At 39.6% G+C, this 24981-nt stretch overlaps 1 protein-coding gene across 5 annotated transcripts in view; it reads right to left on the reverse strand.

Annotated features, from left to right (window-relative positions):
• The window catches only part of LOC117760417 (arf-GAP with coiled-coil, ANK repeat and PH domain-containing protein 2-like), a 46505-nt gene that overhangs the window by 14486 nt on the left and 7038 nt on the right, over positions 1-24981 (reverse strand). For 2 of the 5 annotated variants that reach the window (XM_034583436.1, XM_034583432.1), the window contains exons 2-11: positions 18539-18596; positions 16680-16799; positions 15945-15998; positions 13894-13952; positions 12693-12876; positions 9315-9359; positions 9138-9233; positions 4087-4161; positions 2577-2588; positions 463-519 (exon numbers count right to left, since the gene is read on the reverse strand). In XM_034583436.1, the coding sequence (XP_034439327.1) occupies positions 463-519; positions 2577-2588; positions 4087-4161; positions 9138-9233; positions 9315-9359; positions 12693-12876; positions 13894-13952; positions 15945-15998; positions 16680-16799; positions 18539-18596 (760 nt within the window). The remainder of the gene's footprint in view (positions 1-462; positions 520-2576; positions 2589-4086; positions 4162-9137; positions 9234-9314; positions 9360-12692; positions 12877-13893; positions 13953-15944; positions 15999-16679; positions 16800-18538; positions 18597-24981) is intronic. The other 3 variants (XM_034583437.1, XM_034583434.1, XM_034583433.1) reach the window with 2 other exon arrangements.

Consider the following 24981-nt stretch of genomic DNA (forward strand, 5'->3'; position numbering starts at 1 on the left):
CAAAGGTTGAGAGATTTCTGTGACCTGGGAAATAGTTTCCAACCCTGTTACACACATTTAAAAACAGGTAGTGGTCAAGCTATGAGCACAGCTGGTGTACATAGTTCCTGAAACGTTTCCAGAGATGTAAGGTTTACGTCTCACAACAGAGAAAAGTTTGGTTATTATCCAAAAAGTCGACACCACTCAACAAACCACTCAACAAACCTCATCACTCATCAAACCAGCAGTCTGAGTTCAATGTAACAGACACTAGCATGAAAATAATGCATGCTGCAAAATTAAGACACATCAATAAGACTAATACAAACACTCTACAATGCAACAAAAAAGATGAAGGTACAAACAACTCAAACACTGCACTGCATGAGCGAGAAAGGAAAGAAGAGGCGATGAAAGATGGGGACAGGTAGGGTTACACAACGGAAGTCAGATGGAAATCGATGCAGTGACTCTACGTACGGAGGTCCAAGCACAAAAGTTGCGGTAGTCTGGTAAAGACTCGAGCTCTGTCACCTCCTAAAACATTACACACAGCAAGAGAATGACACACAGAGAAAAGAAATGTGTATTTCTTTACACGGACACAGAGGAGTTTTAGATATCACTGATATGGCAAAATAATAAATGGTGCAAGCGACACACTCACACTAAAGAAATGCTAACTTAAACACACTATAACTACAAATAGCAAAGCCCATAGATATGTACATTTTCAGTCCATATTGATCGCACTTACCAGGTACCAAACATAATGGAAACGGCTGAAAATCTTCATTTTCATCGGTTTTACGGCATGTGCCCCACTTTGTGTGTGATGGAACGTTACCGTGTGAGGCAGATGAAGCTTTGCGATCTCAAAGTCTACCTATGCAGCATCTCAATAACACTCCAGCACTATAAGCAGCATGACTCGTCTCTCGCCTCCTCCTCTACCGTGGTTCTGTGTGCGTCTATCCAAACTTTGGTCACTGGCTCTGCTGCTCCTCCTACTGAGGCTCTAAGTGAAGATCACCTGTGTCTGAGTGTGTATGTGCGTGCAAGTGTGTGTTGCTGGTGTGACCGTTGGGTTAGAATAATTAAGTCGACTGTGCTGTGGAGCTCAGGCATCAAACATTTATACTGACTTCAGTTTAACAGACGTGCACTCAGCTTTTCCCCTCACTATCTCATCTCCCTCGTGTGTGTGTTACTTAAGAAACAAGTCCTTTAACCATGCTGAAGGTTTGTTTTTTATCCTTTAACATAACAATCATGAATGTTTGCCTGTTTAAGGAACTCTGGCTTATTTCTACAGAAATACAATCCCACCATTTTAAGACCAGAGCAGTTTCAACCCTAATGACTTGTGTTTTCTTTCTTTACGAGTTGAGACAGGAACATTTTTAGCCCATCTCTCTCTGCTGAAGCACCACTGAGAGACTGTCATGCCCTGTGCTCACAGTGCAACTGCTGAATAATGCACACAGGCGGACAGGAAGCGTACTAAACACAACCTCAGGACCCCCTTCAACACCCATTAAGGATGGCCGGTTTCATCAATACAATGTTAATGGGAAGGGTTTATGTGCAAACACAAATAAGGTGCACAGTACGCACAGGAATGAAGAGAAACAAACATAAAATGAGCCTAAAGGGGGCAGTAAGTAAAGGTTTTTGCAGTCAAACATATAATGATATAATAAAATGATGGGAGACTGAATTGCTTTACAAGACTTCAGGCTTTCAAAACTCACATTATGACTTACACCAAGGTATAAAAGAAACATTACATACATCTACACAGTGGAGTTTCACAATACTGCGGTGATGAGGACAACCCCCACAAGAAAACAACCTACATCACCAAAGGAACTAGAGATGTTGGTGCAAACGACTCTTGTCACTAAGGCCGAAACATAATATTAAATCAGTTTATAGTAAATATAGATTATTAAAGTAGTAATGTAGGTTCTATTGCAAAGTGGTAGGTGGTAGGTAAGTGTGTTAGGTTAAAGTACCTCCCCTGTACATTAACAATAATATTTATCCTGTAATGTTGGGGAACTATTAAGGTTTTGGGATAAGAGTTAAGCCACAGCAAGGTATTACTATCATAGACTGTATACAATGATGGACGATGGTGGCTGGCTGCAGTATAGGTCATAAATCCCCTTTTCTCCATGTTAACGCACATGGACCAAACTAAAATGTTGAATGTTTTTGTCATTTTAGGTTGTTCTTATCAAACTGATGCTTGTTATTGTGTACATTTTTCTGGTAAGTTTGGTTTTAATTAGTTATTTAATGCTATAAAAACAGGGTGAAACGTCATGATTGACTGTTCACAAACTAAAAAAAGCACAAGGATCAATGTGACAACTGAAATCTGTTAAACGGCGAATCAACTTAAGATGAATTGCCAGTGTAATGAGTTGAGCAGCTGACTCATCTTCCTACAGATGATGAGAGCTGAAAAGGTCTGAGCAGATAGAAAAGAGTACAGAATCTGTCCAACCAAGCAGACATGACACAGGAACAACAGTGACAGTGTGGGGGGGGGGGGGGGGGGGGGGGGAGGAAGAGTCACAGCTTACCTGCAGAGCAGCCTGTAGTGAGCAGAAGAAGAGAGGAAGGGGAAAGAGCACGAGCAGAAAATAGAGTTAGTCAGTAAAATCTGAGCACAAATGGCAAGACAAGGTAGGGCAGTGGGAGAGAGACAATGTAAAGAGTATTCAAATAAACAAGGGAGGTGGAGGAAATGCGCTCAAGGACAAGCGGAAGCACCATCTCTGACCGAGCAAGAGAGAAGAGAAAGAAAGAGGAGAGAACAAAAGAAATATACAGAGGGAAAAGATGGGGACAACAAATTAGAAACTGACAGATGAATGGTGAATAAAAAGACCTGTCAGAGGAGGAACTACTGCACTGACAAGGCAGACAAATTAACAGAAGCCCGACAAACAACAGCTGGGTAAAGAACTGGCACATGGAGTTAATGAGATTGTGGGTTGTACAGTTAAAGATACCATCACTACATATTGTGACATAACAATCCACATCGTGCTTAACCTTTTTCTGTTCAGGGTTCAAAAAGGTCCAACGAGACCATCGTCTGTAATTAACACACTCTTCTGACTAACATGCTGAGAAATACCCAGGAAATTATTCTGAAATTAAAACTATGGGGGCAAAAATGCTGTAAATTTTCATTGTCCAGATTATAACGTTTGTTGGTTACGTCTTGCCAAAGCCTCTGCTGAACGCTTGTGGAAGCTGTTTAAATAAAAAGTGTGACTCATTTAGGATATTATGTTTGGAGGAATGCAGGGTAGAGATGGGAGCATGCTGAAATTCAAGCTTGGTTGTTTGGAAATGGATTTCGGTCTGCTTCAATAATGCATGAGCGTGTGGCTGAAGTCATCTGTAGCGATCACTTTACAACTGAGGGCGGAGTACTTCCTCCATTCACTCAAATGACAAATGTAAAATAAATGGCTGACATCAATAGCTTTGGTACATAAAGGCTCCATTTGGCTTCTTACTCTATCTGCATTATTACAAATAATCATATGGATTTTAACATACTAAAGAAATAGAGACTTGTTTTCATCCTGAATACTTTACAGCACAAGCTTGTAATATTTTAGCATGGAGCATTTTGGCTTTCAGAGAGTTCAGAGGAGTCATGTTGTGGTCAGGGGGCTTACAACACTTGACTGTAGGGTAAAGGTAAGTCTTGCAAGATCCCAGTAGAGTGCAGTAGCTTTACTTTTGTTGGGTGGAGGCCTGGGTGCAATAAGAAAGGCTTTGTGACCAAAGGCAAGAGCACGTAACAGCCATAAAGTTATAATACACACAAGAAAAGCTCAGGCTCAAAGTAGAGCAGCCATGTTGAGCACTCATTGAGTCAGTGTTTATATTTTTGTGTTTTCCAGGTTGCTGGACAGACATAAGGAGAATAAATTAGACATGTTGTATTGTGATTTTTTTGGTTAACATTCTAAATTTAATACTACTTTAGTTTGTTCAAAATGTTTTGTATATTTGTGTTTACAATTGAGAGGAAAATGGGAGCATATTGTGTGAGTGTGTGTGTGTGTGCACCTTTTGCTGGATGGTGGAGTGTTTCTGCTCCATGTCTCTCTTCTCTTTGGCAGCATCCACCACCAGCTGGTCCAACTGCAAGAGACAGAACAACTGATTAGTCAACCGTACCAAACCGCCTGGTCTCACACACGTTTCATTTAGAGATGGTGAAATGTGTGTACTCATCAGATGCTTTCTTTACATTTATCTCACCCCACAGTTCAAGACAAAGCACATAAGGATCAATCTAATACTGAGCCACTTATCTCAAACGTTTCTCTTTTGACTGAATGTGAAAAGGAAATTTAAGCCTGTACACTGATGCTTCTTTGTTTGTTTGCCTTTTCAATCTTGCAAGCAAAAATAATTCCAGCAAACAGAAGGTTTTTCCCATGAAGACAAGACACACTTTTCTCTCCTAAACAAAATGAAGTGATCCACAGAGGCTTCATCATGTGTGAAATTGGATGGGGGGGGGGGGGGGGGGGGGGGGGTGATTGATTCTCCTCATCTCTGGGAAGTAAGCATTGCGCAGAGAGAGGAAAACAAAGGCTGCAAAGAAAAAAGAAATACATATAAATAGGGCTTCTATGAGGTCGTAGGGCGATGGCGAAAATGTGCCAGTTTGTCTTTAACCGCAGTGAAATCCTACTGTGTTGCCTCTTGGTAGTCTGGTGCCGCAATGTGACCTAAATCAGCGAATCTCGAGCCTCAAAAACAAAAGGAACAGTATCTGATTTTGGGTCAACGATTGGGGGGGGGGGGGGGGGATGGTTTGAGAAGGATTCAAAGTTTCAGAGAGAAGCTGAATCTAGAAGTTAAATTTCTGCTACAGTAGTTATTACCTTTGCATCTGTTGGTCTGTTAGTTAGCAGTATTACATAGAAAATACTGGACAGAGTACCACAAAACTGGAGTGGTTCAGGAAAGCAACCCATTCAATTTTGGTGCTGAGTCAAGGACTTTTTTTATTTATTGTGAGATTGGGCTGTGGTGGAGGCATGGGGTGTACTGAGTGCCTTGATCTTTTGTTCGTTGATTTTTTCCACACGGACATGCACATTAATACAAAATACAAATAGGGGCGTTTTTCATCTGTAGCCCCCTCAACTGGTTTCTCTTCTTTATTTTTAGAGAAAATAAAGTAGCTTGATAACAGATTTGTGAAGTAACTATTAATAGTCATCTCTGAATCAACTCAGGACTCTTAGTGCCACGTTAAGCTATAATCATAATGACTCTCTTTGTGACCCTGTCTTAAAATCACTGTCTACTTTCAATTCGGCATGCACACAGAATTAGCTACTTGGCCATAAACATTTGATGTGGGCTTCTGCTGAATAATGAGTGCTGCAGCTGCAAGTTACGGTGATAATGTGCAGGGGAATTTATTGAAACAACAAGAATCAAAAGGAAAATAAATCAGTACAAAAAAGTGTTGCATGTTTACAGCACGTTATCTGCATTCATCATTAAATGCCTGTGGTGGTTTTACAGGCAGCAGTGACCACAACTGCAAGCCAGGGGGCAATTCACACTAAACAGAGACCACACTGTAGATAATTATATAGAGGAGTTGAGACCAACATTTGACTTCCTATGTAATGGTGCATAGGAAGTTTTAAGGAAAATAATATTCTGCTTCTAAACATTAAAGTCATTGGATCTTTTTTTCTCAAGATGCGTATGAAAATGAAAATGCTGCTATCTGATATATTCAGAGAAGACAGCATTTGAGGGAGCTGGGTCTTTTGTTGAGAGAGGAAATGGGTGGAAGGCAAAGCGGCAGGCAGATAACATCAGATGGGAAATGTTCTCCCATGTTGCACAATAACAACTAGCCCAGTCTGGTCCATGCTGTCTATTTGCTTCTATCTATATCTGAAAAGGCAGGTTTGTGTTTGTAATTGCAGCTCTCCACATACTTTGTGTCATTGCCACGCCGTACCTTTAACATCTTATCTATCTCACTGTGCAGCCGCCAATGATGATGCCAGCAGAGACAATTCACCTCATATATCTCATTCATCCTGCTTCTGTCACCTACAGACCCCAGCACCATGCTGAAGCTCTGTCTCGGCCCCCCGCTCGGATCTGTCCTGACATGCAACTATGACGACAAGCTGCATGATTCACGGAAAAGATACAAAAATCCCTCTTTATGAAAATATTCCCTCAGCACATGTTCAGCTGTGAGCATCTGTGTCACGGAAAGATGCATTCAGTAGAATATCTCATATTTAGAAGCAAGGGCGGAAAAAGTACCATATTTGGCATAAGTCATAAAGTTGTCATGCAAATAACTTCAAATGGAACTTCAAAAAAAATCTAGCCTCCTCTCACTTCTATAATTTCATCTCACCTACCCCAAGTTATAGAATAGATAAAGATAAAGAGGAGGAAATAGATTCACCTCTACTGCACTTAAGTTCATATACTATATACTATACTTAAGTCTATATTCTCCAGAACCAAGTCAAGGAAAAAAAACTGCAAAAAAGGAAAAAGAATCGCTGCACATGATCTTTTAGGTAAATTACTTTAAAACAATGTACAAACAGAGTATTCATTGTAATAGATTATTAATTGTTTTTTTTATACAAATTGCCACCTTTTATCCTAACTTGGTTCTGAAGCATATATACTGAAGCATATATACTGGTTTATTGTTGCCGGCTATTTCCACCCTTGATCACTTATTGGTCACAGGCATCAAGTCATATTATCCGACCTGCTGACAGCTCCTCCACACCTCCCTGCACAGCCTCTCCACCTTCTTCAGCTTCATGATGGAGAGTACAGATATAATCCACAATCCTTCTGGTCGCTCTTCCCGCAGCTCGCCGTCTGATCTTCTTTTTTCCTTTTCAGTTTTGATACTGCTCCAAATTCAGTGCGACAGGCTTATAAGCTACACGGCACAGTTATACTCCAGTTGTTCATCGGCTTGTAACCAACCCTCTATCTCTCCCTCTTTCCCTCCCGCTTCAGGGTCTTGTTCACTTCTCGTCACACCCCCCCCCCCCCCACAATCCTTGCTTTCTTTTCTCCAGTCGTGTTGAAGCCACAGGCTTACAGTCCATGCCTTTCCATTCAGCTTCAATCACTTTGTGCTTTGAGAAGATTACATTCTGCTCCTTATTCCTTCCAAAAATCTGCCTTTTGAAGTAGGTCCGTGTCTCTTCTCTGTTCCCGGTACTCTTTGGTTCCGTCTGTGAATTTCTTGACAGTACAAATGTCAGATGGTTCCAACTTCAGAGGATGAGGGTTAAAAACCACCAATCCACTTTAGAGGACCGCTGTCTCCAGTCTTCAGATCTGGCTTCAAAAACACTCTTGTTTTACTCTTTGTCAAATAGAAAACACAATTTAGGTCAGTTTTTTCTCAAATTTTGTTGGTTTACAAATCAGGAAATATGTTGACAAGCTATAATGAGGTCCCCCTTGACTCCTGAACGTGTGGCTGGACTCCTTCCTATGTCTTGCACCCATTGTTGAGAAATGCCTTCTTCTCATTCAGCTCCTCCGGTGCTCCAGCCTCAGAGCGACCAGTTTTTATTCCACAACCTTCGGTATCAATCTTGGGTTTCGTTGCGGTGTTTGCTCAGCTGACCCTCAACAGTGTGAGTCTAACTGCGGGAAAACCCTTTCCCAACCCCTAGCTGCTCTCTTCCTCATTCCCTTCTCCCTGTAACAGCAGTTCCTCTGTGATAATCATCTTAAAGTCACATTTGGCCCATCCTCTGGCTCAGAAGGAAGGCTCTGTTTGTTTTCAGAGGATGCACACAGACACACACAGAGCGGAAGCATCAGTGGACAAAAAGATAGCAGTACTACACACATACAAGAGAGGTTGTCTAGAGGTAAAGGCTCAAGGTCAAAGTGCAGTTGACCTGCTCCATAATGATGTGACTGTAAACTCAGGATCACTTATGTACAATTTCAGAGGATTGCAAGAAAAGTTATCACCTGCAATGATTCCTCTAAACTTGAGTTGAGGCCCTGAACCAACATGTTTCAATAAGGAAACAATATCGTCCTTGCCTACATAATAAAACCTGTTTACTCGTGACAGTGCACTGGTATGTAAACTCAGCTAACAGTTATTCTTCCACTGCACTAAAAATAGCCCCCAGTTTGCTTGTGTTGCAAGTGTTTATACGGTCTGTTCTGACAGCATCGGAAATGTTGTCCGGGACCAGTATCATGTATATTTTTACAGGAAGTATTAAAATTGAAAAGGAAGTGACACTTGAATCATAAGCTAAATGAACTACATTTCCCCCCAATAACTGAATGGGACAGCAAATTGTTATGATGTAGAAAAACTGTAATACAATATCTCTTTCAATAGTTATATAACGTTATGTAATAAAATCTGTTTTACCATAATTTGAAAAATGTGCTTAAAAGGTATATTTGTTTAATAGAATACAGAAATTAATACATTAAAAATACAACTTTTACATCACTCATCACAACAAGTCTTAAAATATGAAATATGAAATTATGGTGTAATTTCATATAGTAATATCAACTATAATTAGAATGGCACTCAGAAGAGCACATACCACCGCAAAGGCTGAACCAAATATCACACACTCATAGATATCAGTTTTGCAAAAATGCCAGATTTGTATTCATCAACATCCATGAATTATTTCTTGAGAATTTCAAAAAAAATTGGGAAAATGCCCCATCTCTTTCCAGAAAGTTTCAACTAAATTGGTTCAGTAGTTTTTGGATAATCCTGCTAAAAGTCAGACAAACAGTAATACAAACATAAACTCCTTCGGTAAATACAAGTTTCATCCATACAGCACAAAGAATTTTAATTTTACAAGTTGCTTCTGGCCATTTGTGTGCATATTCTTAATTATCTGAGAGCTCAGTAAATTTTGACCCAGACCATAATGTCATTAAGATTTAAAACCTAATGTTAAAAATGCAGTTATTTTGTGTGCAAGTATTTTTTTTAAACCAAAGGTTCTTTCTGAGAGAAACTGCTGATGCTTTGGACTGAAGCTACTGGCATGAGTGTGCATGTGTTTATCGGCTGTGGGCTGTACCTGTCCTCCAAGGTGTTTCATAAGAGGTTGTAGTTCACTGAAGAGGTCATATCCTTGGTGAAAGAAGGTCAAGTGGGCGTACATGAAGGACAGCATCTGTAGATAAGACAGCTGTTACTCAAAGAGGTAAAGGCAATGATGTTTGAGTAAGTTGATGTGTTAACAAATTATACTTACTGATTTCAGGATTTCTGATCTTCTCTTGGATTGCAGCACATTGATCTGTAATGAACAAACAACAAAACAGTGAGAAACCATTTTTACCTTTGATGTTTCTTGATCAAGCTTTGCTCAAAAGAAAAGAAAGGCTTCACATTAAAGAAGCTACTGTGACCCTATCCCATCTGAGAGACATCTTCAAAGACAAAGTGTGGAAAAGAGAAGGAAAAATTAGGTAATATACTGAGGGATGAAACAAATGGGGAAGAAAAAGTCAAATGAAAGAAAGCAGACAAGCGTGAAATTAGTTGTACTGAAGTTAAATAATGTCACAATCACCCCAGGCAGTACTGGACAGCAGTCCTTACAACTGGCACCAGGGGGAGCCCTATGTCTCATGTTTGACCTGTGGATGCTGCTGTAGCCCTTCTCACTCAAAATCTACACTGTCCTGATGCATTCATTGTCTCATACATAAGCAGAGAGGGCTCTGCTCATTTGTGCGCGTGTGTTCCTTTGCTTATATCTTTGTGAGGACCCTTTTAAGCATAGTGAGGACATTTTTGGATTGGGCTGTTTGAGGGTTAAGACTTGGTTTCAGGGTTAGGGTTAGGATAAGGTTTTGGTTCGGCATTTAGTTTGGATGGTTAAGGTTAGGGTAAGGGGCTAGGGAATGTATTATCTCCCTTAGATAGAAGTACAAACGTGTGTGTGTGTGTGTGTGTGTGTACATGTGTGTGTACATGTGTGTGTACATGTGTGTGTGGCAGACTCTCCTCCCCCAGAGCTACCAATTACCAACATGCTGCTCGTCTGTTCTGTGAGGTTAACGTTGTAAATTAGAGATACATTGATGGCTGGTTGAACATGTAGACCGATGCTTGCGATTCTATGTGACAGAGAGGAACTAATAACAGTACCACAGGTAATGACTGGGTGTGGTGGATGCATATGGCCACTATGAAAAGCAGAGCATCTTATGATTACACTTCATCACTCTGTTTCATGGTTAGCACAGACCATTTGGTTTCCTTTTTTGTGCTCGGTAAAGCAGGAACAAAACACTTCCATCCGATGAAGATTAAAAGTTAAAATCCTTGTTGTGGCCGGCTATATTTTTGTTGGCAGGAAGTTGTAAGTCCCCCTTCTCCCTAGCAACACTAACCACACACTTGTGTTTATACACAGATGTAACTCCCACTTAGGAAAGGAAGCTTACTTTTCCAACTACTAATCCCAGTGGCTGATGTATCATAACTTTTACAAGGCCCCTGTTTGTCTTTACAGAGATTACAGTCAAGTAGCATGTCTAACAAGAGTTGTTTAACTGGAAACGCACACAAACACAACAGCCACAAAACTTTTATCAGCATTTTGTTGGTAATTGGCTGGTAAATTGTGGTAATTCCACACTTGCACATTTGGGTGAAATTTAGGCTTAAATCAGTTCTTATTTAGGAGTGGGAATTTTCAGGTTTGTTAGATGTAAAATAAATAAGACACCCATATTTCTGAAGATTTTCTTTGTCGTGTGTATTCAAATTTTAGGAGTCGATTTATATGTCAGGGGTTATCTGTTCATCTCTCATTCCATCTATTAAACGAAATCTGAAGATGGCAAGTGCAGCGGCTCTTTGCTCTTCTGTTCGGTGCTCTTTCGTTTTATCTGGTGTGAAATGTTTTCGCTTGCTAAGCTTCTGCAAGCAAGGTACATCCCCGGCCGTCAGGAATATGTTGTTTTACCTGCATGATATAATTAATGCAATGAATTATTTTTTATTTCTATGCACCAACCAGGAGTAACACTCATAATTTTGTTGTATTTTTGTACAATACAAAGGCTCTCCGCTCGATTCTATTTTATTTCTAGGCTTGATAACCGTCAATGAAACAAACCCCGAAGGGTAAAGTTTAGTATTTTACGATCCAGCTCTACGTGGCACCCCAGGGTAAAACAGACACACTCCATTCTTAAAAAGTCATGAATGCGAGTCCGCCTTACCACCCCTCACATATATTTTTCTCTCCCTCTGCCATCTTGCATGTCACTGTAAACTGTGCACTGTATAATTAAGCAAAAATGCAGCAAAAACAATCTAAAAAGAACAAAAAAGAATAAAACTACAATCAGTCTCAAATGCTTCCTGCGAGAATGGCTGCATAAGTTAGCTGCATCGTAAAAAAGTGCTGATGGCACAACCCTAAATGTGAAACTTTAAAAGGAGACCAATTTAGATCAGCTGTGCTAGCTGTTCGGCGTATTGATTTCCAATGAGCACACTAACAGGCAAGATAAAAACTCAACCAATTTCTCACAGCCAGTGATTATGTAGTGGGACAGTGGAGAAGACTGCCAGCCCTATTTTGAAACCTGATTTGGAGGTTTCTGTTCAGTCTAATTTTGGAGCTACATGAAGCATTGTCTGTTCTTTGAAGTCAGATTCAATAACAGGGCCGGCAGTTTCCCTATGAGATAAGACAGCACACATTCGTCAGTGAGAGGAAAGAGGAAGGGCCTCAGCTGATGTGTTCAATGATGCATGAGCCCTTCTCACAGCCAAAGATCAGATTTAAACAGCTTTACAAGTAGATGAAGTATTCCACTGTGTACTATCAAATCATTGATACTTTTCCAGGCAAAATCAACAGCAAACTAACTAACTAACTAACTAACTAACTAACTAACTAACTGAAGCAGCTGCTACTGTCTGTGTTCTGCTGATGTGTTTGGGGTTGAATCCTCTCTGCTGTGGTAAACTGGAACATGACAGGTGGATGAACTTGAATGCAACACAATCAAACACAGATGTGGTTCACTCTTGACTGTAACACGTCAGCATTTTTAACCTGACTCAGCATATTATCTTCCCCATGCAAATATTGGCTATGAGTGTACAGCGCCGCTTTTTTTCTTAAGCTTCCGTGTTAAAAGCTGCATGTCAGCAATCTATTCAATTCAGTTTAAATCAATTCTTCTTTGTATAGAACCAAATTACAACACACATTATCTCATGACTCTTTACAGAGTAATGTCGAGACCTTACAATCATAAAGAAATCCAGAAGTTCCCACAGTGAGAATGCACTTGGTGACCCACGAGCAAAAAACTCCCTTATATATTGCTATATATATATATATTGTGTCATTATAACTTTAGAGAATGCAGTGTATTGCTAACGGCTTCAAGATGTGGAACAACTCCATATTAAAAGAAATTCCATTATGACCTCATGTACCAAAATCGTATGGCCACCGCTTTACTATATGTTTAACTTTGAGCTGCTACTTGAAATCTGCAACAAAGCCACTGATTCTGTGCAACAACATGTCACCCAACTGTTGTATCAATATGAGAAAAACAGATTATAATATTTTGGGCTACAGCGTCCCTCCTACCTGTAAGACGTAGTCGAGCACGATGTGTCGGAAGCACTTGCGTGTGGCAGTGAGGATGTTGGTGGCCTCCTCCACCTCATGCTGCTTGTTGCGGGGCGCCTGGGCATTCTTTATCAGCGCTGCCTCCTTTTCCTCGCTAACTTTATCAAACTGCTTCTTGGCTTCTTTAAACTTACGCAGGTCACTGGCAAAGAGGAAACAAGGTGTATTGGTATTATTAGTTAACATTTGAAATTGTGTGGGAGGAAAATTGGGGATTAAGGTCAATTAACACTTGAAGATACTTAATTATTATATATATATACAGGTTTTCTAGATAATGTTAATAACAGCTTTTATCAGTACTACTACTTCAAATCCTGTTACCTGAGTAGGGTGGAAGGACTCTAGAGTAATTGCAAAGGAACGTCAAGTGGTGGAATGTAAAATGTACATAGTTTATGGTAAAAAAAAGAACCTTGGTCAAAAGATTAAAACAAACAAAATTATTTGGTGAAACTTCTTGAACCTGCTCTTGTGATCCACCTGTGCATTGTGATCCACATTAATTGTTTGTTGTGTTTTGTCTGAGTGAGATTAAGTCACTTCGGAGTGCTGTAAGGTAGTGACTAGTTGTGAGGGAAGTATGGCAGCGGTTTATGTGGGTGTTTAGCACTGTTGTGCAAACAGCAAAAACTGCTAATCCTTATAATGAAATACAACAGAAGCCTCCACTGCTTCCTGCACCTATTTTAGTACTGCAGTATTTAGAGCTGTATCCTTGGAAGCAAAATGAGGGCCACAGTAGATTTGAAAATATAACTGTGGGCAGTCACAATTTTCTTTATTATATGAAATCGAATTTTTCAATTTTGTGATTATCTTAGTGTAATGTGATTACATGCTCTGTCTAAATCCATTACACATCAGATATGAGACGTCCCTCGAGCTTCTTCTTCATAGTCATAAGTTTAAGAGAAGGCGTTTTCAGTTCCACATCTATAATAACATGGATTTGAATTGCAGGTGTGTTATGTTCGTCAAGTATTCTTCATTTTAATTGATTTACAACTGAACTTAATCCCTCCGTATTAATGTGCTCTGCCTTTTTCTGACAGATGAAACAAAACAGTTTATTTAGGTATTCTTAAAAAAGCTCTGAATGCTTGAAAACAAACACCTTCATTGATTATTTTCAATTATTACAGCACTTTATACTCACTCTTTGACAAAAGTTTGAAGCTGGGTCTTGATTGATCTCTGGGCTTGATCAAATAATATCTGCGAAGAGAGACAGAAAAGTGTTAATGCTCCTCTCTGTTTTGAAAAAAAAAAAGGTTCTCCCTTGTTATTTGAATAATTCAATCATTAAAACATCTTAAGGCTACAACTAAAATTTAAAAAAAGCAATAAAAAGCTGATATTCACTTCAGTAAGTCAGCAACTCTGTATATGAGGTGTTTTGTGAACATCACAGGGTGGAATTATGCAGCTAAATTTACACCAACAAGCTGACTCCCCCTCATCAAGATATTAACAAGAGATATGACATTATTCGTTTACTCTCGGTTGCGAGTTATACCCCATTAACGTGAATGCTGCCTTAAAAATGAGCTCCCACACAAAAAAAAGGCCGGACAAAAACTTCAGTGGGATTTCGTGGCCGGACAAGACAAGATGACTAGTGTGGCTGTGATGAGACGCCAACACTGAAAACAGATTGAGCTCTGTGTTTGAGGGGATCATGTGCTGAAAGATCGCTGAGTGGTTAAAAAAATAAAATAAAGAACTATCTGACAGTCAGCTGATGTGACCACAGTCTGCATTGTTGAGTCACAGTCTCACGCACTGTGGCTCCTGGAGGCTTTAAGGGGACGAATCGAGGAAACCTATAAAATGATTCACAAGGAAAGACTGGTTTAAAAAGTGCAACCAAAGACTGCCTGTAAAACGCTAATTAAAACACACCTGGACAAATCCTGACTGAACTCTAAACCAAATCTGGGCAAAACCTTTCTTTGAAAAGATACACTGGTGAGGATTACAAAGAGAGATCATAATCTTTGTCCTCATTTTAGGTTGGTATCACTACAAGGCAAAGTTTAATGCTGCAGCTTTAAAAGCATCAATAATGTTGAATGCATTAGTTTTAAAACGTGAGGTTCACTATCAATAGATATATCAAAAAAAGATCTCGCATGTCACAGATGTCACATGATCGTGTTACGCAGACTGGAAACACACTCTGAACATGTTAATATAAACAAGACATGACAAGAGGGAGATCAAGAGAGGAACTGTCCGTGTGGAACAAGAGTCTCCTCTCTTTGCTTAAAGGCATCTTAATGAGAACGCAAGCAGAGGAAAGTTGTGTCTCCATTTTTAAATGTCAGCGTCATGTCTACCAGATTCTGACAACTGAGACCAACAATTCTGGGGATTCTGGGAAAGAGAAGCCACTTAATCAGATCTGTCCCACCGGGCTCCTCAGAGGGTTTAATGGGGGATAGAAAAAACAAGATAAATAAAATAAATGATAATTAAAACAAGGGATAAGGTGTAATATATATTTATGTTCTGACATCTAGTGGCTGGACAGTAAACCTATATTACTCTGAATAAAGCCTACAATGTGTTTTCTCTATTTCTGTTGCCTCTGTGATAACAACCACATTGTAAAAAGCTGACCATGACTGTGTTTACTTCAATAACGCATGATTTACTTCAACAGATAAACACTCAAGGAAAACATGCAAGGCAGCAAACTGATTTTACAACAGAGACTTGCTTCGCTGTTGACTTTACACGCCTGAGGAGGACGGTTTGTTTTTTTCTTAAGTGACCAAAAAATCCCAGAGCTATGTTGACATTTAAGTCATGGTTTAAGAAAAAAAAATGTTTTTTCTTGCATCTGACCCAAAGCTTTTTCTTTTAACCACTTTTTATGGAGGGCAATGTTTGCTTCTGCAGCCAGACACATTTTCAGCAACATTCTGCTTCACATTTTTCAAGTTCCTCAACGTTCGAAATAGCCCCAATGAAAGCAGCTGCACGTTAAATGTATTGCTATTTTTTTAGCGGTTATTGGACTTTTTCTGCTTCCCTTCCTCTAACTAGTGGCCCTACATTCACAAACAGATTTTCTTGTAGTCTACTTCCGTTCTTCCCAGCAGTAAATTAAACTCTTGACAGTTAAATAGCTGTCCCAGTCTGAGTTTTGTCATCAAAAAGTAATGATAATACATCCAATTTCACATGGCAGTGATAGCATACCGTGTGATAGTTGATCATCTCCTGCAGGCTCTCGGCAAACTTTGTGAGACTGGACTGTGGAGAGAAGAGGACAGATATGAAGGCAGACAGACCGAGACAGAGAGAGAGAGAAAGAGAGAGAGAGATTGTCAGTGTGTATTCTTACCCCTGACAGATAAGAATACAACAATGAAATAAAAATAAACTGCACAGAGCAAACAATAAAAAGTAGGCTGCACGAATGAAATGCAAATTTCTGCCAAAGGCTAAATCTTAAACTGCACAGACACACATTCTGTCAGATCGGTATGGCTAAATGTAAACTGTGTTTTTGTTTTGGGTTGTTTTTGGAGACAGAATGGTAATTGGGAAAGAATTCGTTTGGCTACGATACTAACTCCAAATACACGCAGTGGCTGAAGTTCAAACCCCAGGGAGAGGCAGTGAGGCCCATACACAAAGACAGAGAGGAAGTGCTGGCCTCGCCGTTCAAAATTCATGTGAGAAAACAAAACAAAACATCTGTGCTTGGCAAGACCCAAAGGACGGTACAGGAATTTAATAGGGCTTTTTAAAATCTAAATATGGATTTCATCTGTTAATGTCACCGAGGATGAAGGCGTATTACTACTCATTCAAACTCAGATGTTTTTTTAAACACATATAACATGTCAAAAGAGGACAGCACCCACGCACTCAAAAAAAAGTAATACTATTTCTATGTTTGAGATCAAGACAGAGTTTTTTATTGTTTACCTCGATAACCTCATCTCTGGTGGACGACTGGGCTAATTCTCGGATCCCATTAACAAACTGCTTGTTGGCTGCGTTGTAGGCTTTTCCAGCATCGATCATCCCAATACACAACTTCACCAACTAGAGAGAGAAAAGACAAAGAGATAAAACACTTAAAAGGAGGATAAAGAAATACAGAGACGTAGTAATGGACAGAAACAGAAAAAGATGATAAAGCTTCCGTGAAGACACTTCTTCATTCTTCTTCACACTTCCTCAACCCCTGTAGTCGTTGGTGGAACTTTGGAGCATAAACATGATGCTTCGTCAGTTTGTTGGTAATATAATAACAGGTACTTCTATCCCTTCTGACAGCAGAGATATTAACAGGTTACTTAAATTAACAACAAACTCTGGCCTTTCTCCTTCCACTACTACACAGGAGATGACACAGACACAATGTGCTCAGGCAGAGGAGAATGACATCTTTAAGCAGTTTCCTTAATTCATTAGTAAGTGATCAACATGCAAATAAGAAATAAAACTGAAAAAGACTCTCCTTCAAGTAAACCTATTCCAACAACTGACACATTAATACGGTTAAAATGTGCTTACATTTAAATCAATACGGCTGTGTGTGCATGTGTGGAACATAGGTTGTACAATGAAAAAGTTGAACTCTGGTCTCTTTAGTCCATGATCACTCGACTCCACCCATCAACACATTTATTAACAGTCTTACACACGTACACGCACAAACACACACAGACACACCAGCAGCCATACTTAGACACACCCACTCCCCAGATCGTTCTTCTGTGGAGAAAAAAAGGAACTGATGCTGGGGCTGAGTCACAGTGGTGAGGCGATGAGGAGGGCGGGACACTGTAAGTCCAGGAACAATATGCTGTGATCTTCTAAGCTCGAGGCCTCATCCTCAGCTAGTGAACATGCTCTTGGCAATGCAGAGAGCCATTGTTAGAAGGAATCCTTTTCCTAACAGAGTTGGGTACTTGTAAGGCTTAACACTAGATTGTTTTGCTGTGTTTTTTTCTTTGGGCAAGTTAATTTGAGCTGAATGGGTAAAGTGAACTGTGATGTTGCACACTATGAATGTGACTGCAATCTGAACCAGCTAAAGGAAATAACTCCAAAAGGCAAAAATGTATTGTCATTAAAAAGCCTGGATTACTGTTTTACCTTTACTTAAAAAGTCAAGCAGATATTCAACAAATCACACTGAGATACAGAAAACCTTGACAAGGAAACATAAAATCATCATCTTTAGTTTACTGTAAGAAGAATTCTTGTTTTACCATCAGAGTTTCAACCATAGACTATATAGACAAAGCCTAAGCTACTTGATCACCACCAGGGCTGTAGTGGGGAGTAAACGCATGTTAAAGACGTTTACATACCTTTTAAAATATAAAATAGTGTTAACACACCTTTTTATGGTGGTTTACTCAATTGATATTGTCCAGTTTTTTTTACGTTTGAGTCAAATAAAAAATAAAAACTTTAATTATTTACTTACATGACATAAATGTCTTTTACACGCTTACTATGTCCCTGTTGCTGCTTCAGGATTGGGGCTGTATTGTGCTGTATTACCCTCCCTCCTCACTCTCCCGCTGACCTGCGCTCGCTTCAGCATAACACTGGAGCACTAGGTAGGGGAGGACCCGATTGCCACTGCGTACTTCGCACACTGACAGTGTCTATATTAAAGTCTTACTCAATCTGTCAGAGGATGTACAGGGGGACAAGGACAGAGACAAGCCAACATTTTTCCACTCACAGGATGGCCTCTGTAGCTGCCAGTTCACACAGTAGAACAAATGAACAATTAAGCAATGTTTTTCATGGGTGGTACTCACTTTGTCCAGCTTGGATTCCAACTCACACACATCCCCCTCTACTTCCTCTATGGTGGCTCTGTTGGGACAGAAAAAAAGATTGAAATGTAACCACAAGTCAATGGTATCAACTCCATTGACATGGAGACATGTTTATATGCTTGACTAAAACAGAGAAAAAAGATACACTGGAGGGAAATCATTGCGTGAAGAACCCTGTGCCAACATCTTTGCCAAATTATTATCAATTTCCAATATATCATCTGTCACCACATACAAACGTATCAGATAAGAATGAATGAATCAAACAAAATATTACTCTACACAGTACTAGCTAAGGTAACACACTTATGGGAAACAGAACACTTGTTGCATGTCAATCATGTTTTAAATACAAGACACACTTAAAGTTAAACGCAACAATTCCGCTTTACCAGCGTGCACATACTCTACAATTACATCCTCTGAAAACTACAGCTGTACTACATGACAGTATATACTTCTGAAGTACTGAGACTAGCACATGCAGACACACACTCCATTAGAGGCAGCCAAACTGAGAGCTGCCATTTTGGGTAATGCCGCAGGGCTGGAGTCAGGTCTGGCATTGTGCCCTTAAAAACCTGACAAAGCACAGCTTGGCTCTCCACAGGATCAACAGCCTACGAGCTTCACGGTGCCTCGACAGGCGAAGAAGAAACTCAAAGACCTCATCCCAGCACAGCCTCCCTGAACTAATCCCTACACCGTTCAACGTGTTACTGTGACCCTACTTCAGTCTGGTACCCAATAGATAAGTGGTTGATGAAAATCTTGTTAACACTGTAAACTTAAAAAGGGAGCAAACAGGTAATAAACAAGACATTGTAACCAGTAGAGGTAAGGATACAGCAGCAGAACAGAGTGAACTCAGCTTCACCATATCACCACAACACTTAGGTAGGTTGTTTTCATACTCTCCCCGGATTCAGGAATAAGCCAATAACGTCTGAGCTGATGCGGTAAGCACTGATCAAAAATAAAAGCAACAACAAGCACCAAAGGAAATACAAGCTAAAAGCAGTGGTGTGTCACACAATTGTCACACAGCTCAGATGCATGTTCCACATCAAAAAGAGTTTAGCGGTAATAATGTCCAGATAGGCAACTTTACACAATAGAAACATTGAAAAGGCCTAGACACACTGGTGCCGCTGGAGCACTTGTATTTGTTTCTGGTAGAAATTATAATCAAGATTTTAGGCTGTTACCCAGGGTAAATCTCTGAAGATAGGAATATTAGTTTTAAGCCTGAATGTTAATATAATTTTTTCTACATTCAAGAGAAAACTGACAAAATATGCAGCACTGTCTGCGCGTGTGTGCGTGTGTGTGTGTATGTGTGGGGGATTAAGAAAGACACCCTGCAGTAGCAGCAGACGGTGTTCCCCAAACCCCCCCCCCCCCCAGCTGCTTGTTCTTCCATATGGTATCAGACTGACAGCTGCCAACATCTGGCCACTGTCAGGGAAAAACAAGAGGCAGACTTAGCTGTGTTTTCAATAAGGGATGTGGGGACGAGCAGTTCACATACACATGTAGAGAAAGCTCCTGCTGTATATGTATGTATAGAACAGACTTATACAACATAGTTATATCTATTGTCTCAATGTGTTCTGACTAAAGACAACTGTAAAACTACAGCCAAAGATTTTAGAATAAAAAAAGTGCTTGGTGTGGTCTAATTCATCACGTTTATTGCATTTGTCTTTTACAGTTGTGCCTCATCAGCAAGACACAACACTGAATAAATGCAACCTTTAAGCCTTTGAAGACACTCCTGCAACAGAAAGTAATTGATTTGACTGAGTAAGATAAAGCACTGTAGGTCGTCTGTCCTTAGAAACTGCAATATCTTTGCTGAAATCTCAAGAGGTAGAATGCTTATTGGAGACAAACCAATTATCTGGCTGCATAACAGCCTCAGTGCGACCAGGAATCTGCCTTTATTAAATCCATGACTAACTCACCAAACCCTCAGGACTGCTCCTCCACTGCTAATCTGAGATCAGAGCTAACTGGCTGGTTTATTCTGTGTTTGAAAGATATCTATGATATTCAGTTGCTGGCTATACAACCATGAAGTGTAATAACCAGAAAAGCAGGCACAGGGGGCGATTCCATCTTTCAGCAAGCTGGATTATGTGGATACCAAAACCTCACTGTTGAGTCTGCAAAACTAACATGAGCCTAATTCAGCCAAATATGTTAAGATCCAGCCCCTTCACACTAAACCCACACCACCTCAAGGCTGTATTGTGAGCCTTATTTGGTTTATACAAACCTAAACTTTAACAGCCATTACCGTAAAAGATTTTTGAAATATGTTACATGGGAGCAGCTTCACAGAGATGAAACACTGTACTGTCACTTATCACGAGGCTTTACTCTCAATCCAAACACAGCAGAATTAAATGAGGACTTCAGACGAGGAGGCCAGAAACAGGGTCAAAAGCAATTAAGCGCTTCTTTCCCTCTCACAGACCTCAACCCCGGTCAAAAGCTAAAGAGCATGTTACGAGCACTGTTTGCCTTTGTCAGTTGCTACAGGCAAAGTCCATTTCTTTGACGACTTCCTCTCAAAGCCTGTAATTTCGGGAATTCAAGAGGATTTGGCCTGTTCTTGTATTTTTCTATTTATACACAAGACATTTTGCAGTTACAGTGCAATTGCAAAGACTACAACAGTCACTGGCTCACCAACATTACTACTTGGCTGTATCTTTTATACACACAAAAAAAAAAAAGAAAATCACCTGTAGCTTTGTCCTTGATAAATGTATCTGACCCAACCTGCTGCAGTTTACCTGCCCCGGGGCAAACAGTTGAACACCTGCTGAGGCTGCTGCTCTCAGAGGTAAATGCATTTAAATGAGTCAATAGCAGGAAGGGTGACTGGGAAAAGGTCAGACACATTCAGCTGTCTTTCTCTGGGAAGAGATTAGCTTGGGAACTCAATCCTTTGTCAGTCCTTCACTCTCAGGTTTTTTAACTACATGAACGTGACTGCGTCCTCCTGATCTTGAAATTCAAGTCTGCAGAGTGAACTTGTGAAAGTGCTGACAGAAGATAAGAAAAGGAGGGGCTCTGGCAAAAAGTAAATCTGGGCCATTGCCTCACAGCTCTGACCTTGGAGCATGTCCAACCTGCCTGAGTCTAGATAATGAGCAGAGGAAGAAAGAGAGAGAACCAGAATCAGACTTTCTAACACATACAATAGAAAATGAGGTGAACAAAAATATTTGTACTCAAACAAGAGAAAAATACATCACAAACAGAAGAAAAGGAGAAGGAACTTCAGAGAAACACTGGCAGTGCTCAACGTTGAATTTCTACTGATATTGATAAACTGCTGCTGAACCAGCACTCTTTCCAAAGCTAGTCTGAACCAAGCTGAGTGGTTGGTTTTATTGATGGTTCTCAAATACACACTAAAGATTCTGGGAGGGCTGTAACAATAGAATTCATTGTGTGATGCATACTCCCCATTTGGTGTTACATTTCCAGTACGTCTTGCAATATATTTTGATAAATGTTAACACTTAAATGGAAGTTGGTTGATCATAATCCCTAGGAGTTCAAAAGCACAGGGATATGAACATATATTTGGTGAAAGCTGTTACCTTAGTTGCCCTTGTGGAAATAAAACCCTTAAGCCTTTTCACTTAGGGGACACATTCTACAAACTGAGTTGCCCAGGACCACAGCCGGGACAATGTCACATTCAGCTGTTCTTATGTGGTTTAATATTATTTAGAACACGTGGCCTATCTGCTCACTGGTTAACTTCCTTCTTGATTGAAAAGATCAACTACACACTGAGCTTGTTGGAAGTTTGCAGGTCAAACAAAGGTATTCTGACTTTAGTATTTACATGAGAAGGTCCTTCAGTTGGTGCATGAAGGTGCACCCAATAAGTAAATAATATAGTTTAGAAAAGACTTTGAGATAAACAACATCTAAATCTCCTTGACTCTAGTTTTTTAAACATAATAAAGAGGAGGGTACACGAAACAAATGTTTGTTGTCAGCATAGATTTTAACACAAAGATATTGCACCTACATTATATCTGTGAAAGGACGTTACATTGGTGTTGAAACAACAATAACAATAATACATTTTGGGTCCACAGTGTTGAAAACTAGAGTAAGAGATAAAAATCACTGAAGTTTTATACGAGAAATCAAAGAGTGCGCCGATGGCTGTGATCAATTGTTTTCATGTTCTCTGTCAGTGAGGGCAGAGATAATCTGAATTCTCCCAGACAACTGAAAAATAGAAAATATGAGAAACTCCCAAACTTTAAGAAAATAAATGTCTTGTGAATAGGGGTACTCATGTTTAACTGCAACCCACTACCACATTCTCAACATAGTGATATCACAGCATCGCATTATGGCCTCAATAATCTCTAAAGAGCCCACATGGGGCTATAACAAAGACTAGATGATAAGGATACAGCCTACATGATGCAGGTATTCTGTTCTGTGAGTAAAGGGAGCCAAACATCTGATATGTGGCTCCTGTAAACTAAACAAAGGTGGCAGCTGCCGCCAAAGCAGACGAGCATTTGGATTGATGTAAAGATGTAATCATGATGATGGTGATACGTAATTGTTGGAATTTTTTCTTGTATTTCAGAGGCAACATTTGTGAAATCACATCAAATTGGGACAAGATACCAAGATAAATACATCTAACTATATGTTACAATCAGAATGACATATTAGTTCACTCCATTTGAGGTCTTTGTGTTTCAAGTATGTTGGATGTTCAATTTAGTGCTGAAATGATAAATTGATTAATCAAACTGGCAACTATTTGATAATCTATTAATTGTTTCAGTTATTTCAAAAATCCTTGAGGGTTGGACAAAGCAAGAAAATCTTGCAGAAACTGTGAAAATGACATTATTTTATGGACCCAAAAAAAAAAACAATCAAGAAAATTGTAGACAATTGTGAAATATTAATTTATTGCAGCCATACTTCAAATTCTTTTTTTGAAATGAAAATGTATCAAAGAGAAGAAATGGAAACTGAAAATACTCACATGTAAGAACACTAGCCAATTATTTCTTCTATTCCTCAAAAAACTGATTATTAGAATTGAGGATTATTTTTTGTTGACTTTATTAACAAATTCTGTCCCAGCTCCTAACAAAATAAGTGTCATATGAACGGCTCAAAGTGGATTTGCTATGACGACACAGTGTTTGATTTTGCTCATTCAGCTGTAAAGAGAAATCTAATCCACCTCATTTGTTGACCTTTGGAACCAAGGGAGGACTCTCTCTCCATGACACAGCAGGACTGGTCAGGACATTTCAGCAGAAAAGTAATAAGAAACATGACACAAAGGATTAGAACCTCTTTTCACTAATTGAAACCACATAAATTAAGGAACCAAGACATGTCGGTGAGGGTAAAGCTGGTCCTGAATAAAGAAAGGTTGTGTGAAGCCGGCGACAGCCCATGAAGAAAAGAAGAAAAGAAGCAAGAAAGAGACTTCTTCAGTATCAATGATGAAATGATTCAGTTCTAGTTCTCTTATGTTAACTTAACAACACGCAACACCACAATATAAGTCCAAAGTACTGAACGACTAGAACAGAAGACAACTGCTTGAATTACATTGGTCTGATAAATAAAGAGATGTTCTAATATTTGCACGATAATGATATATGTTAGTATCTCCTACCATGTCTTTTAAAATACATTTTTATATCCATTTTAAATATCACAAACTAACTTTTATGCTTCTACCTCGAAGCTTGGCTTCCAATCAGCTCTTGATATGTAAGACAACAATGTACATTAACTGTTGCATCTAAGCTACGTAGCCACCCATCACTAGGCTCCCTCTGCCCGAACCAATGACCGAATGTTGTAAACAAACATGTTGGAAATTGGTTTGTAGGTATTTTGATCTAGAAAATGAAAATATATTTGTACGTCAGCTGTGTCAGAAAAAAGTTACATATAACCACACAAACATGGCTGATGCATAACCACAGAAGACAGTGGACATTAACCTGCATATAGAGAAGGCTGCTGGCACTAACACTGTTAATGTTAGCCAAACTCTGCAAACATGGTATTTTGCGACGTTACCCGCCATTGACAGCCGACTTGTAGGTCAGTCTAACTGACTCTCAGGAGCTTCTGTGGGCCAGGAGAACGGTTACGTTTTTACAATCTCTGTCCATTCCTCTACTTTTAAGTTCACATACAAACATCTTTTTGTTTGAGTTCAGAACATAATAGCACTTAAAACACTTTTCATTGTTTGGCTTGACAGGTAGAAATGGCTCCAACACTTACTAGGTTGCCATGGAAAGGCCTATGCAATTGTGTTGTTGTAGTTACTTTGAGTAAACCTTCATCCACATAATATTGTGTTATTTTAAAAGTGGGTAACTGCA

This window comes from Hippoglossus hippoglossus, chromosome 4, assembly GCF_009819705.1.
Source record: "Hippoglossus hippoglossus isolate fHipHip1 chromosome 4, fHipHip1.pri, whole genome shotgun sequence".
NCBI classification, from domain to species: domain Eukaryota; kingdom Metazoa; phylum Chordata; class Actinopteri; order Pleuronectiformes; family Pleuronectidae; genus Hippoglossus; species Hippoglossus hippoglossus.